General features: G+C 42.9%; 1 protein-coding gene across 15 annotated transcripts in view; it reads right to left on the minus strand.

The window, feature by feature from the left end:
* Positions 1 to 2,557: 2,557 nt before the first annotated feature.
* Positions 2,558 to 15,577, minus strand: part of LOC126547420 (heat shock factor protein-like) — a 168,746-nt gene continuing 155,726 nt past the window's right edge. For all 15 annotated transcript variants that reach the window (XM_055062640.2, XM_050195416.3, XM_050195417.3 and 12 more), the window contains 3 exons: positions 15,278 to 15,316; positions 11,350 to 11,386; positions 2,558 to 3,574 (listed from right to left, as the gene is read on the minus strand). In XM_055062640.2, coding sequence (XP_054918615.2) covers positions 3,249 to 3,574; positions 11,350 to 11,386; positions 15,278 to 15,316 — 402 coding nt within the window. In that variant the 3' untranslated portion in view covers positions 2,558 to 3,248. The remainder of the gene's footprint in view (positions 3,575 to 11,349; positions 11,387 to 15,277; positions 15,317 to 15,577) is intronic.

The raw sequence follows: 15,577 nt of genomic DNA on the forward strand, positions 1-15,577 counted from the left end.
ACCATATACTACATGGCCATGCTGTTGCTTAGGAATGGTGCATACATTGGTGATGTTGATGACAAACTTCTCCACACTCGAGGAAATTGCAATGATCCATAGCATAAGCTGAAATACCCTGCATCAGCATCACCTATAGGAGACAACACGCAGGTAAGTAAACAAATTTCTTTTCGATGATCGAATATGTGCTGTTCACAAAGCAAGTTTAAGCCAATTCACAATTCAAATGGTTGGAGCAATGCTAGCAATGTTTGCAAGGTAAATGTGGATTGAGCTGCCAGTTTGCCACTGTAGCAGTGATGCACGATAACTACCAATATATGCTACTCAAAAATACGTATAACACACATTCTTGAGCTGCCGGAGTAGCAAGAGCATAGCGCAAGTAAAATCTGCGCATGTTGCTGCATTTCAACAGCACAACGTGGAATCCCTGTTTTGTGTTTGGGCATTAGAACTTGATTTTTACGTTGTGCATGCCAAACCATGACCTGTCTATGAGGCATGCCATAGTGGGGGCTCTGAGTTAATTCTGACCCCATGGGGTTTTTAGAGGAGGAGGAGGAGTGGGGGGAGGGGGCAGAAAAATTAGCCCTAAATTGTATTTTCGGTTTTCTCATTTTTGCACTTCTAGGACCCTTCTTTCCATAAGATCCATTCCATAAGATTTCTAGGACTCTTAATTTTCAGTTTTTTACAGTTTTGTCCAACGATGCAATATATGAAAAAAACGCTGCATGAGCGGAGGTCTGCTGCTGAGGCTGCTGTGAATTGTGCCCACACGCGTCGCCCACATGCTGCCTGTTGCGATCTCCCAATTAGCAAGGCAGTCGCGCCACACTTCGCTCTGTTTGCAATGTGCTGCGTGAGACACTGTCTGTGCCAGCCAATATATTGCCAAAACACATATGGAGCTGCACTGAAATTTCGCATTAGGGAGTATCGTAATCATCGGTGAATTTCTTTTTCCTTGATTTCTCAAATGACAGTTTTGCAATTTTGGAGGGAGAAATAGCTCCTATTACATAAGCTATTGCAACAGTTTTTTTTTTTTACCTAAACATTAAATGCATGGAGAACGTGCTAAGCACAATTTTTAAAGAGTCATGTTTCACATGTCAAAATGGCATTTTCAGGCAACTTTTACCCACCATGGTTGCTCAGTGGCTATGGTGTTGGGCTGCTGAGCACGAGGTCGGGGGATCTAATGCCGGCCACGGCGGCTGCATTTCGCTGGGGGCGAAATGCGAGAAGACCTGTGTACTTAGATTTAGGTGCACGTTAAAGAACCCCAGGGGGTCGAAATCTCCGGAGTCCTCCAATACGGCGTGCCTCATAGTCAGAAAGTGGTTTTGGCACGTAAAACCCCATAATTTAAAAATTTTGAGGCAACTTTGATGGACACTAACTCTAGTGCAATTGAACCTAGGTCATTGATTTATACCTCACCATGCACCTTAGGCATTCTAGATTATTTCTGTATGCTAACCAGTGTGTTTTTTCTAGATGCAAATTTTTCTCCAAACTAGAGAAACCAGTTTCTAAGCTATACCAGGAAATGTTTGCCCTAGGACAAAACCAATTACATTTTTAGAATCTGCACACCCAGATGCATAAGGTGTGCAAAATTGGTTAAGATCTATGTATAAATATGAAAGTTATCTTTAAAGTACACTTAAATCTGAGTACAAGAGCGTTTTTTGCATTTCACCCCCATTGAAATGTGGCCAAGGTCAAACCCACATCCTTGCGCGTAACAGCGTAACCTCAGAGCCACTGAGCTACCACAGCAGGTTGGGCACTAGATTTTCGCGATGAGCAGTGGTTGGCAAGTGGGGAATTCAGCTTGAATTAACCGGCTTGTGCCTTTGTGTTCAAGTCGCCAAGAATTTTGCTCTGCTTTTGCTCTGTTCAAGTAGATACTGCTGTGATGGCACCCAAGATTAAGGTCAATTACAGGTCAGTTCAAGTTATGCGAGCTGAAATTATTGGGATTCCATAATAGCTAATAAGCTACAGTGAAGCCCCAAGTGGAAGGCAGCAGTCACCAGTATACGATGTGTGGCGTCCTGCAGGATACAAAATCCTATGAACTTGCTATATTCTGGAGACATTTCCGAAACCACATGTGTGAAGGCATGCCATTTTAAAGAAGATCTTTGCAGACTTCACACGGGTTTGCCATATTTGGGATCTGTCTAGCTTGTAACTTACTATCTTGTCACCATTTCCAGAAAAGAAACAGTTGGTTAAGCGACTTGTAGATGTCATATGAACATAAAGATATCAAATGATACCGCTCCATTCCGAGAGCATGTAGCAATATTCAGCAACTAAATATTACAATAAATAATATAAGTATAATTACCTGTAAAAACTTGCAGAGTGAGTGCACAATATTTTACTACTACTAGCACCATATGCACTAACTTACAAGTGTGCATGGGGTATCACGGATGTTTACGCTTGGTATTGACCAAGTGTCAATGCTAAAGAAGACAAAAGTTGACATAATTGTGTGTGAAATAGCGTGAAAATGTGAAATAGTGAATAATGAACATGAAAAAAAAGCAACATTTAATCATTGAATCATTTGACCCACCAAATAGGTCAACCTCGCCTTTTTTCAGTATCTACACTTGGTTGACCCTTTGTCGTCGTTTTCTCTGTGCTTCTGTAATGGTACAACCTCTTCAAGAGTGTTTGGAAAGACCAGAAGTACCTGATTTTTGCTTCTAGAGCTTGGATTAGTCAAATTGAAGAGCTCCTCCAGTGGACGTTTGGGATGATTTTTATTATCTTTTTGTCTGAGCTCCCAGCCCCGAACATCAACGGAAGTGCAGGTCACTGCATGTCAATCTCGGCTGCTTGTCCCTCTCTACTTCAGTACGAGATGCATCCCCTTCAGGCTCTGGGGAAACCACCACCTTCATTTAACAGAGCCTAATCCACAGCAATGGCTATATCAAGGGGTGGCCAGCTACAAATTTAATCTGTGCTTGTAGTGTGCTTTGCATTCAGTACATTCTAGAACTAGCCTTGTTCAGCCATGCCATCACAATTTTACGACGTTTCCTCTGCTGCTGTTTGTATGGTTTGCAGTGGAGTATTGCAGGGTTCTGTGCTGGCTGGAATATACTCCTTATGTGCTTGTGCACATACAGACTCTCAACATCCTAGCACATTGGTTGCAAGCTATAAGGCTAGCATGCATACTTCTTTCCAGTGGAGACCACACTCCCATTTCACTTCTTGCTACCTCCACGGCTTTTCCTGCCTGATGATGTCCCTTTCTTACCAGCTAACTGGGATTCAGTCTGCACAACTGATCTGTTGTTTTCTTGAAACAGGAGGGAAGGGGATGCAGATTGTGAGCTTGGACTTTGTTCAGATGTAACCAGTGAGCTGGGCCTTGGGATTGAGGGTTCATCATTAACAGGACTCAGTGCAGCCGCAGTGCTTGGGAGTTCATCATCATCAGACAGCAGGAGTTCACTGACAGGCTGGAATGAAGAGCTTTCTTCAATGCCCAGGTCGAGGAGGCTTGGTGTATACTGCACTAACTCATTACCTGCATTAGAAAAAGGACAAGCCAAAGCCACAATTTTTTTTTCTAGAAAATAAGCAAAGAAAAAATGATGTCAGAGATTTTACATGTGGTTTTAAAGAAGCAACCACTCCTCTTAAGCATTTTCAAAATATTTATTGATATAGGAAATAATAAAGCTCTGCATTCTGGGGTTTGTAATTGTAAGTATTTTAATAACTTAACTGAAATGAAAGCGAAATCAAAAATATAACAAGGTTATGACTTGTGGTAGCATACAGTTTGTTTCACTTACACCTTTATTTTCATTCTTGTTGACACTTTGCCGAGATAGATGATACCAGCCAGGTTATTTTACCCAGGCTGTTATTCCAAACATCATCTGGCAGAGGTAAAACACTGCGGCCACTGAACAGGGGATGTAGGACGTTGCGCAACCTATTGTCTCTTGTCACTCTCTTTGACATGAGTTTCCTGTGCTGGGTACCATTAAGCCAATTGTTTGATTTGTGTCTCCAAATAGTGTGCAACAAGGTGTTGCCTTCAATTGTCATGGCTTTCAGCACCAAGCTACATGTAAAAGTGAAAGACCTGTCAACAAAAAGCTCTACTTGTACAATATTTTCGCAGCAGAACCACTGTGGAATTTGGCAGCTTTGGCAATAAGCCTATTCTTTCATTGCACATTTCAAATGCACATCTCAAGGCTCAAGATCTGAAATAAAACTCTTGCGTTTTGTCCAGATGGTCAGGTGCACTTACCTGTTTTGTTAAAGGTGGGCATGACGTCTGATACCAACTTTTTCTATTGACTCTAGATACATGAAACCTTCAGGAAATAGTCAATTTTGTGTGCGCATTACAAATATGAATTAGCAGTATTTTCCTAAGCCAATAAAAAAAAGTTACAATTATTTTTTTGTTTGTTAAAAATTTGGGATGTGACCTGCAGAATATTTGATATGTGCTGCACCAAGCAGGTATATGCCTGAATGTTCAAAGAGTGCAAGTTGAAATTATAAATTTGCTACTTTATACAAATCTGAATTTTTGTTGGTGATTTCTACAAGATATCAAAATGGTGCAGTTTTCTAAAACACCATATCATAGTTTTCATGCACTTTCATTTGAGAGCCCAAACATAGTAGCCTGTCAGCTTGGTGATAAAGTCGCCAGTCAGATGGCCTTTACCAATCATGCACCCTCCGCTCTCCCCTTTAAGCTTTTGCACAAGGTTCCACAGTGCAGTCCCCACGTGTTTCTCTACATGGTTTGAATGGTCTTTTGTTTTCCACCTGTATGATGCGATACACTATTGTTTAATTGATGGTGTTGCACAACCGGCTGTCAACATCACAAAGCATGGTGGTGTAGTTGAGGCTGTAAAGTGAAAAAGTGCAATGAAATAAAATCATTGCTGCCACTACTTCCATCTGGCCAGCCTTGCACGAGGTGTTCTTTTGGCATGAATGCACCAATTTACAAACAGAATATTCAAAGCTATCTGGTTTTGGGCCACATTCACAGCTGACACAGAAATTTGACAGTACAGCATAATCTCCAGAAATATCACACTGGCCACTCCTATATGAGAAGTATATCCCCTAGTATGCCAACTTCCATCAAAAGACATTGCCATGTTCCCTGGATTATCAAAACTGAGGTCTTCGTAAAGGTTCTTAACCACAGTGGCACAATTTTGCCCAATGTCCAGTACAGGCACTTGTTGCTGGATTCAGCTTTGTATTGAAGGTAGTGCTTAAAGGTCTCATTGTGAAGGTCTCTGTGGAAAACACCCATAGCAGCAAAAATGTTGTTCAGCACCATCTGTCCATTTCCAATACTCTGTTTAGCATAAGCCAAACGAATCTTGATCTCGAACGAGTTGCAGTTGCTAGTGGCACCAACAACTCGTCATGAACTCCATTTTGAGCAAAGTTTACCGCAGTTTCTGCAGTGCACCTTTAGTTTTGTGGCTAATTGGATCCTCACAGCTCCACAACACACTCGGCAAGCAGCGATTCCAGTAAAGTGCTCACCACTCACCATATTGAAGTCAACGATAGTGTATATCGTGGTCGATGCACTTTCATTACAGCACTCACTTGTGAAAAAATTTACCTTGCACTCTGCCACCGAGACCAAGGAGAATTCCACTGCTTTTTGCTGTGCTTGCCACTCGATATCTGTTTGCCATCATCAGGAATGTTTCGTCTATCGCTGCACAGCCTGTCTTATTACATATGCTGGTAGTGGAGGGCGCCATCACAGTTGCTGCCACACTTTCTCCATATGCAAGGTCGTTTACTACACAACTGCGGTCTGCAGTCTTAATCACTAGTGGTTGCAATGTTTTCTTTCACTCTGGTTGAGTATCACTGCTGTCAGCCGCTTTTTGCACTGCCGTTGCCTACTGTCACGATCACTGGCTGCCCATTTGTAGCGCCATTGTTCTGTGGAGTCCTCCCATCAGCTGCTTCACCGAGGTCAGCAGATGTCACTGCTGATAACTGCAACTCTGGCCGATATTATGTTTGGCGTATTCGCCAAAGAGCAAAGGCCGGGGTCATTGTGATATTGACGTAAAACAAAATTCCACCAAAGGCCAGGGTCATTGTGATAGCGACGTCAAACAAAATTTCACCAAGTCAACGTGGACACTGAGATGCTGACAGATTCGGCATTACTACCAGAACCACAGCATTGGTTCATTGGGACATTACCCATTTCCCTAGCGAGTGATCTAGGGAAGCCAGGGGGTTTTTAAGAGACATCTTCAATGTGGAGTGTGCTCTCCCAGAACAATGTAGTCTGCTCTGACATGTAGCTCATTCTATGAGAATGATGTACTGGACTTTATGCTCTGGCCCAGGTGAGTGTCTTACGCCTTTTCCAGTAGATAAGTTTGCCCTTTTTTCTCCGATGTGAATAAACCCCGTTATATTCTAAACCTCCTGACCTCGTACTCATCACCAAGTTAGCAACTCCAAAAAAGGCACGGATGACGGCGTGGTCCCTCTTAGCCTTTGTGTGACGCCCCGGTAGTATACGCCAGCTACCCTTTTTTGAGATGCACCAGCAGCATAGGCTAGAGAGCAACCCTCAGTTGCTCTCTAGCCTACTCCGCGACTCCGAGACTCGCCAGACTCCGAGACCACAACACCCCCAAATCCAACAACTCGTAAGCAGTGGTGAGATTGATCTCAAAAACCTTGGGACGTCGTGACTGACTAGTATTCCGATGAAGTTGGAGGCGACTTGTGAATGACCACCTCTTGCAAACGACTGTATATGGCAGAGAAGGACTGGTGACATGGTGCTGCTTCTGTGGGTAAGCATTTGGTTTTGGCTGTATGATTTACCAGGCTTCAATTTCTCTGCATTAATAGATTTGAATAGCTGGGGATCATTTATTTGTATTCTGATTTGCGTGGGTATCGCAACAGGTATTGTGCGACAGCAGAGCCGAAGCATAAAGCAGTGATCGTGGTCATATTGAGTTTGAAGAGAGTTGACCTGTTGTGGTTATGGATGAGCTTGAGGTAGATGTAGAGGAGGAGTTAACAGAAGCTGATTTGTAAAATCATCCTACAAAGCGACAATGATTTGAAAATCATCGAACATCTTGGTAATAGAATTCTAAACAGAAGGCAGGAACAGGAATAAATTAGGCAAGAACAGGAAAGAAAACTAGACGGGAACAGGAAAGAATATTGCAGGAGAAATGCAGGCTAGAAGAAAGGGAAGCAAGGAGGCAGTTAGTAGCAGCACTGGACAAGAATATTGAATGGTTGGAGGAGGCAATCGAACAAAAACAACAGGACTTGAGAAATCTGTAGGCAGAATGCAGCGAAAGTGAGAGGAAGTAACTAGCATGTTTTTGTCGTGAGCTGGAAAGAGAAGTAGTACCTGTGAGGTTAGCAGCACATTCATCGGTGAACTGAAAGCATTGGCTGCTAACAATGCCGTAGTGGCAACAGAGGCCGTTGAAGGCCATAGTGAGCGCGATGAGGTGCTGTGCCAACAGATCACTTCAGACGGTGAGGCCAGATGTGAACAAATTGGCACAGTCAACGAAGTTCAGAGTACTGCTGACCCGACAGACATGAGCACCCATGTCAAGATAAAGGCAGAGTCAGATCGGCGTGCCGAAGCACTTTGTATGCTGAACAATGCAGTTGTGGGCAGTTCGCAGGAGCGCGAGCTGTGTAGCTGAAAAGAAAACAGCTGTATTGTTCAAGGATCGATGAAGCTGACTGCCAGTCCAGGTTGCCAAAACAGGTATGGTTTAGGCAAGATTCATGCAGACTGTGCGGGTGAGACGGCGGTCAAAACCGGTGACCTGCATGCCATTGTACAGCGTGAGCTGGATAGCACAGTAGAGGGAAGTTCGCAGGGGTGCGAGTTGCGTAGCTCAAGTAAAAACTGCTGCACTGTTTCAGAGTCAATTAAGCTGTCCACCTGTTGAGGTTGCCAAGAGAGAGATGATTTAGGTACAAATCACTCAGACTGTGCGGGTAAGACAGTGATCCCGGCCGACGAGATGTGTAACGGCCAACATGAGGTGCGAGCAGATGGCTCAAAAGTGAGCACGAGGAAGAAAAATCAGGTAAAGCAGCGTTGTAAAGATTGGAATATGACAGAGAGTGTGACACAGCGTAAGAAAGTGAAAGGTGTCAAACAGCATGAGTGGGGTGCAAAAGAAAGAAAGGTGCAGTCATCGTTGACGACGTTTTCAAATCAAGAACCGTTGAGCCACCAGACAAAATGTGAGAAGCACATTCTGAACGAATGCGGACAAAGGGCATGGGACAATTATGTTCCCCTTCGTTCTCTTCGGAGTGCAGCATGCATTGCGAAGGAGTGCAAGGTGGCAACATGAGACGAGGTGGTTGGGACACGCAATGCGGTCAAATGCGGTTATGATGAAAGCACGTTGCCAGGACGCAATTTGGCAGGGGACTGTAACATATGGAAAGAGCTGATAGAATGCCAGGCCTTTGTTGTTCTTGGATAGCCAGAATGGCTTTCACGGTGTGACCACCTCGAGTATGGCTCAATAATATGAATCCGTCGTAAGATAATCAGAACGAAAGACAAAGACAAAAAGACAGGTTCCGTAAAAACAAATGTTTTGTATTGTTTGATCTTTCTTTTTTCGCAGTGTTTGAGAAGTTTCACAATTTGAAACTAGAGTTTATTTCAATAAGTAAGTTATGAGCTTTGTTTAGGTTTTCGTTTGAGAAGCCCTGAAGTTTGAAATATGTGTTTTGTGTAAAGCTTTAGTTTCGTGAAGTGTTCGTTAATGAGTAGCTAGGCTTTCTTTTTAGTCAGTGACTTAAGGTTATTTGTTAAAGGCCTATAGTAATGGGCGTGTGTATTAGTTACCCTTTGTTAGAAGTGTTTTCAAAGTTTTTTTTTTAAGGTTAAGCGCGTTGGTTTTCAATGCGTAAATAATTTGCACTGAGAAGCATTGGTACTGTTCCATTATTGTGTGTCCTGTGCAGACGGAAGGAAACGAAATGCCTTTGGTGCAATTATACGCATACCTTTGCTCTCGTGCAGTGCAACAGTCGGATTTTGTTATACTCAAAGGAACGTGCGCGCTCACTTTGTCAGCACAAAATTTTGGGGTTCAACTTTTCAGTTCCCACTTGAGTGGCTTAATTTAAAATTTCAGTATCAAGCCTAGTGGGTTTAACAGCTGATTCCAGGTGTTTGCACACTGTGTGGTACTGTGTTGCCAGGATCGACTCTTCCGTGCCACTTGTTGTGGGATGGTTCAAAGCATTCCGAATTTGTAGTTGTTACAGAAAATCAAGCCATCTTCTTGGTCACCAGCCATTCCCATCCTGCCCAGTGGTTGTAAGCGCTGGCCAGTCGAGATTTTCTGGGCTGCGGAGGAGCTGTTATGTTTGGCACATTTGCCGAAGCGCGGAGACCGGGGTCATTGTGATATCGACGCCAAACAAAATTTCACTGAGTCAAGATGGACACCGAGATGCTGACAGATTCGGCATTACTACAAGAAGGTGAGTCTTTCAGTGACAGCAAATTGGTAGACTTCGGCGTGGGAACGAGGTGGTGAAGAGTTTCCCAGAACTTAAGTGAAAGTTGCCAGGACCTCGAGAAGCTTTACCTTCTGGTGAGCTTGGGCCATTGACCTCTTCCAGGTTGCCAGTGAAACACTGGGTCTGGTATGCTGGCTTTCCCCTATCCAGGTTCAGCTTGGGGGCAGCGCATGTGCTTTGTGTCAACTTTCTCCTCCTTGAAGGCAGTATGCTGTGCCGGTACAAACCATTGGACTGGTTGATTCCCTGGCGAGTGATCTAGGGAAGATGGAGAGTTTTTAAGAGACATCCTCAGTGTGGAGTGTGCTCTCCCAGAACGATGTAGTCTGCTCTGACATGTAGCTCATGCTACGAGAAAGATGTAGTGGACTCCGTGCTCCAGCCAGTGCGAGTATCTTATGCCTTTTACTATAAATAGGTTTGCGCTGTTTCCCCCATGTGAATAAACCCCTGGTTCATTCCTCCAAGCTCTGTAGCTCATACTCATTAAAAGGCTAGCAACACTTGTCGTCAAAGTTCGGACGACAACGTGGGCTCACTTAGCGTCTGTGTGACGCCCCACTAGTGTAGGCCAGCTACCCTTTCGAGATGCACCGGTAGCATAGGCTCTTAGAGAGTGACCCAGTGATGTAATACTCAGAGACCACGACTCCTGAATCTAACTCCAATTACCGCCACCATCAGCGGCCTTCATGATCGCCGGCTGCTTTTGTGTCCTACTGCTACTGTGCAGCGTCTGCTTGTCCGCTGGGGTCTGGTGATGTTACCACTGATAATTGTGATAACTCCTCATGCTGTGCAGCACACTTCTTCGCCTCTTGCTGAATTTGTGCAATGTGCGGAATTTCCAAGCACGGTTTGGCATTGCGATCGTGATCGCTGAACAAGTCATGGTGTAATGGCGTCGCCAATGTGCGTCTTTACACCACGCATGCATCGCCATCTGTACAGGACGTTCCTGTGCTCTAATCAGAAGTCGCCCTTCAGTCATGTGCTTGCCAAGGACCAATGAGATGGTGCGATTTTGTCTCTTGCTTGTTTCTGGTAGTTCTCTTCTGAAGCGACATTGATGGCTTGTTTTGGCTGGAAATCAAGCCGGAAAGATGCCCTTTAAAACGGGACTAAAATGAATGGGTTTCAGGGAGTGGTTTCAAAACGACGAACGGTTAATAATGGATAATTTTTGGCACTTCTGTAGGTGAAACTGAGCATTTCAATAGGTAAATATGGAATTTTTTTTACTCAACAACACATTGTTTAGAGCTAATTTCTGCCTGACAGGTGTGTCATACAATGTGGATTATGAAAATACCAGAATCGAAAAAATCTCCAAGACCTGTGTGCCCCCTTAACATTTGAAATAATTGATATCGTGCCCACGTGCCAGCATCTGTGGTGTTTCAAGGATGTAGCACTAAGGTACCTTAAATTTAATATCTGGCATATGCTTTATAATGTAATAAAACCAATGCCCAAACTATAGCCATTTAGGCATCACATATTTAGGGACCTTTCTAATGCTGCAAATGCATAACCACCAGTCCCTTACAATTCGAAAATTTTGTCTGCATTAAAGAACTGAAGAGAAGCTAGACTTCATGGTCTGACAAAAGTGGATCTCATAAAGCGTATTATGTTTTTGAGCTGTGCACTGATGATCATCACTACGTTTACATACTCTGCTCACATAAAAATGTGCAATACCAAAAAGGCACTACAGTTACTTACCAATAGCACCTGATGATCTATTCTCAGTAGCCAAGTCCTGAAATAACAACAACAATGCAAAAGAAGACTTAAAACTTTGAACAATGTTTGAAAGCTTTAACAGTGGAGCACAAGAAATGCAGTACCAAGGCTTGACAAAAAAATTATTTGCAGAACGATTCTGACAGGAAAATAAATATCTGTACAGGCATCTGATTTTAGGGCCAAGTATTAAATCAACCTGTTACTTACTACACAGGCCATGACTCTCTCATGCACAGAAGCTTGCTTCAATAATAAAGCCCAATATTGCTGGAAACTACGGTAAGAAAGTTTAAGAAACATTGTATAAAAAGTGCCACACATGACAAGGCTGATATGCAGTAAAACACGTTGTGGGGCTAGTTAATGCATAGCTTTCAAAAGATGGAGTGCCAACAGTGACGGCACACTAGGAAGGAACAAAGACAGGACAAGGCGCTACTTGCAACTGTTTATTGAAGTCAAAGGTGGCTGATTATATAGCCATGGGGAGAGGGGGACAAAGAAAGAGGTACACTGATTATGTGAAAGCACACGCGCGAGAACACTGAAGATACATATGAAGGGAATTGCGATTAATCAAAATCTAAAACTTATCTAAAAACATCCTTTCATTTGTCTAAATATTCAGAGATGGGGTGCTGACACACGACAATACAGTTCTCAAAGGCAACGCTACAGTGCCAGCTGAAGGTGCGCAGACCAGCCCATTATGGGTTTTTTCATGTGCGGATTGACAACCGGAAAAACATAGCATATAAGAATCCAGTTATGATACCAACATACCACGGTGCAACAAGTATGTCACAAACGCTGGCTATATATGACATCTACAACAGTTACCTTGATTTTAATCCGCTAAAACGGGCTTGCTCACAACGAGTAGTTAATGGTATAATATCAAATTTTTTGCATTTCTTCACAGCAACGCTCAGCAGTAACATGAGGACTTAACACTGCAGTTTAGATTCTATCAGCACCATTTGCTGCTTTAACTGCTTCTCAAAATTTGGCAGTTCTTCATGTGTTTATTTTAAGCGGCGGTAATTTGAAATAAAACTAATTGAGGCTTACAGCTGTTTGCAGAATAGGAAAAGGAATGTACCAATATATATTCCCTTTTCTGTGCTACATGTTCAACTCACTTGAGCGATTTACTGGTGTTTGTTGCTTGATGAATACACATGACGAATCTGTTTGGCGAACTGACACAGGCTGCTCGACCCAAATTTTTTTAGTGAAATATGCCTCTTGGACCGTACGGCTGCAGCCAGAAAGAAGCCGAAGCGTCATTCATTAGTATATGGGACATATTGAAGATATCATTATTCCCCGGTGGAGGTCAAAAATCAAGTGAAATATGTGAGCCTTGTGGTGTCTTCCTCATGAAGGTTTGCGAGGTTCTCTTTTATGTACTGACGAAGCAAATAGTTCTCCATTTGTATAATTAAACAAAGCTGGATCGAGACATGGTGAGGCAGAAGGTGCTTGAATTTTCCTTTGCTACGCACCCTAAGCTGCACTGTAGTACCTCAAGTATACTTTAGGCATTGCAAGTGCCACTGTAAAAAACTGCTTCATGGTTTCAATTCGAAGTTGTAGTGAACTGATGGGTTTTGCAAACAATGCGTGCCTCGCCATAACGACAGTCGGTTGCTACCGTTGCGTGGAGAGTGTGCCATATTGTCGATAAAGGCTACTGAGGGCCACCATGAAACATTTCATCGCTTGCAATTGATTGACTCTTGATCTTAACCACGAAACTTTTCTTTCAGGTGATTACTACTATATTATTTCTGAATTAACTATGTAAATACTCTACATGATGCGCCGCCATGTTAGCAGCCATGAAGGATTCATTTTATGGGGGCCCGTTGCAGCAGCAAACTTTTTCATACGAAATGCGCACCTAACTCTTTCTTTTACGCATTAATAAAGTGGACATATTTGACTAGAAAAACTTACCAACGTAAGTATTACTCACCACAGTAATAAGAATCATAATGACAGCTTCGCTGGGCAGTGTCTTTCTAACACGGAGAACATGTTGACAACAAATACCAAGATTTTTTTTCTTCCATGTAAAATGCATTGTCTCTCATGCCGACAAGTACTAAGGGAAAGTGTTTAGCGAAGCATCATACACAACTTCGCGTGTTGAATTTGCAGACATTCTTTTTATGCAAAATTTATGGACAGACACGGCACATATACTGTATGCACTGCAAAACCAGTAGACCCCTCCAACGCTACATAGCTTGTGATATCCAAGCCGCAAATTTTCTTGACTTATGTGCTTTTGAAGAAGGAACTGTGGTTCAGGCATGGCAGCAGAAAGAAGCCGATAATCCTTCAATAAGTATGGCTCGAGCCACCCGTACCTGAAGCACACACGAAGGGAACTAGCGCGCGCGGCAGCCGAGTGAGCTGGAGCGAGTGTCGTCCTGACCGTGACGTCACTCGCGAGAGGGCACCACTCCAAATTCTTGCCGCTAATAAGGTTTGTGGAGAGCACACAGTCGTCATGGTGCTCATTGTCTCGGGGGCAGGCACCCATGGTGGTTCTGTACTGCTCTATTGTGCAGTTGGCGCCCAGCATGACTGAGTAAACACGCTACTGCCCGCTTGTCTACCTGGTGGCTGCCTTCGAAGCCTCTACCTGGCTTCCAAGCCAGATATATGCCAGCAATAACATTGTAGTGATGTACCAATATACTGATATAGCAGTACTACTGATTTAGCAACAGAAACTAAAGGATTTTGCAGGCTATCGCATATGACAGCAAGTTCATCTATTTTTTACAAGCAGATATGTATTTATTTGCTTTTTTACTTGTGTGTGGGCAGCACGAAGGAATTTCAGATCACTATCTCAGAAAAGAAAAAGAAAATGCAGCCCCTTACATGAGAACAGTATATGATAGCCTGAACTAGTCACTGTCCACTTTTGCAAGCAGTGAATGATGTTGCATGATAAAAGTCTGCAGTAATTTGCACTGTGCTTAAATGAGCATACTGACATTTTTTGCCGAGCAATGTTCCCCGTGCAGTCTATCTTTCGTCACCCTGAAAGCGAGAAGGTATTAAATTTGGATGGTGCGGTAGCTACGATAGGATAATCAAGCCGTTTTGCAATGTGATGCACTCATCACATTGCAACAGCTGTCAGTTAGAAGACTGAAGCTGCTATAGAAAATGTTGTAGTCATATTACAAGAAAAAGGTTTCCTCCTCCTCCAGTGGCCTTGCTCTGGAACTTTAAGCCTTTAGTTTGTTTGCTACAGAGGGTAGTTTCGAGCTTCTTAGAGCTTTCTGGTCGTAGTTTGCTAATTTGTGCAAACAAGATGGTCAAGACTTTCATTTTGGAGTATGGCAGCTGTGCATGGCTGTCTTTAATGTAGCCTGTTTCTCATGTATTCAACACAAGTCCAAGATGCAATGCCTATAGCGTTACTGTGCTTATATTCACTGGCTGATCTTGAAAAAGAATCTGCGGGCATTGATGGATGGCAGTGAAGGTAACATTTACTGTGTATGTGGATTCAATTGCACACCTCTCAGATGCCACAGGAACAAAATTCAATAAATATCGAGGGGAACTCTGAACTTTAGTGCCATGCTACCAACATCTGTGAGGAATATCCTCACCTGATAACAAAGGAGGCATTACATTAGCAGCAAACCTCATACCTCTTTTTCATGTTTAAACTAGGTTCTTACAATCATCTTAAGGAAACTATGCATAATTTTTTTTTATGTGTGGAGTTCAACAGAGGCAGTATTATTAGACAAATCAAATTTTTAAAAGCATTGATTTTGTATATAATGCCAAATCTTAAATAGGGTAAGATGGATGATACAAATAATTTAGTTGCAGATGAAGCAAGCAGAAAAAAAAGATCACTTACTCCTAAGCGAGATGCCAAAGTGTCTTCTGGAGAGAACAACTGAAAAGGAATAGAGAGATTTGAAATGTTTTCTACGACAAAATATTTGCTACACTACATGTACTAAATGCAGCTTTCAAAACAAAGAAAGCCTTAGCATGTAGCACTACAGCAAAACAGCATAGTGCTGAAAGCAAGTTCTCTTCTCATAAATGTCCCAACAAACCAATGGAGATGTAAACACTCTCAGGAGTATGTTAGGATAGTCATCCTAACAGCTGCACATGTCCATTTTAATGAAAGACTGCTTTGTGAAACAAC

The sequence above is a fragment of the Dermacentor andersoni genome, chromosome 1 (assembly GCF_023375885.2).
Source record: "Dermacentor andersoni chromosome 1, qqDerAnde1_hic_scaffold, whole genome shotgun sequence".
Classification (NCBI taxonomy): Eukaryota; Metazoa; Arthropoda; class Arachnida; order Ixodida; family Ixodidae; genus Dermacentor; species Dermacentor andersoni.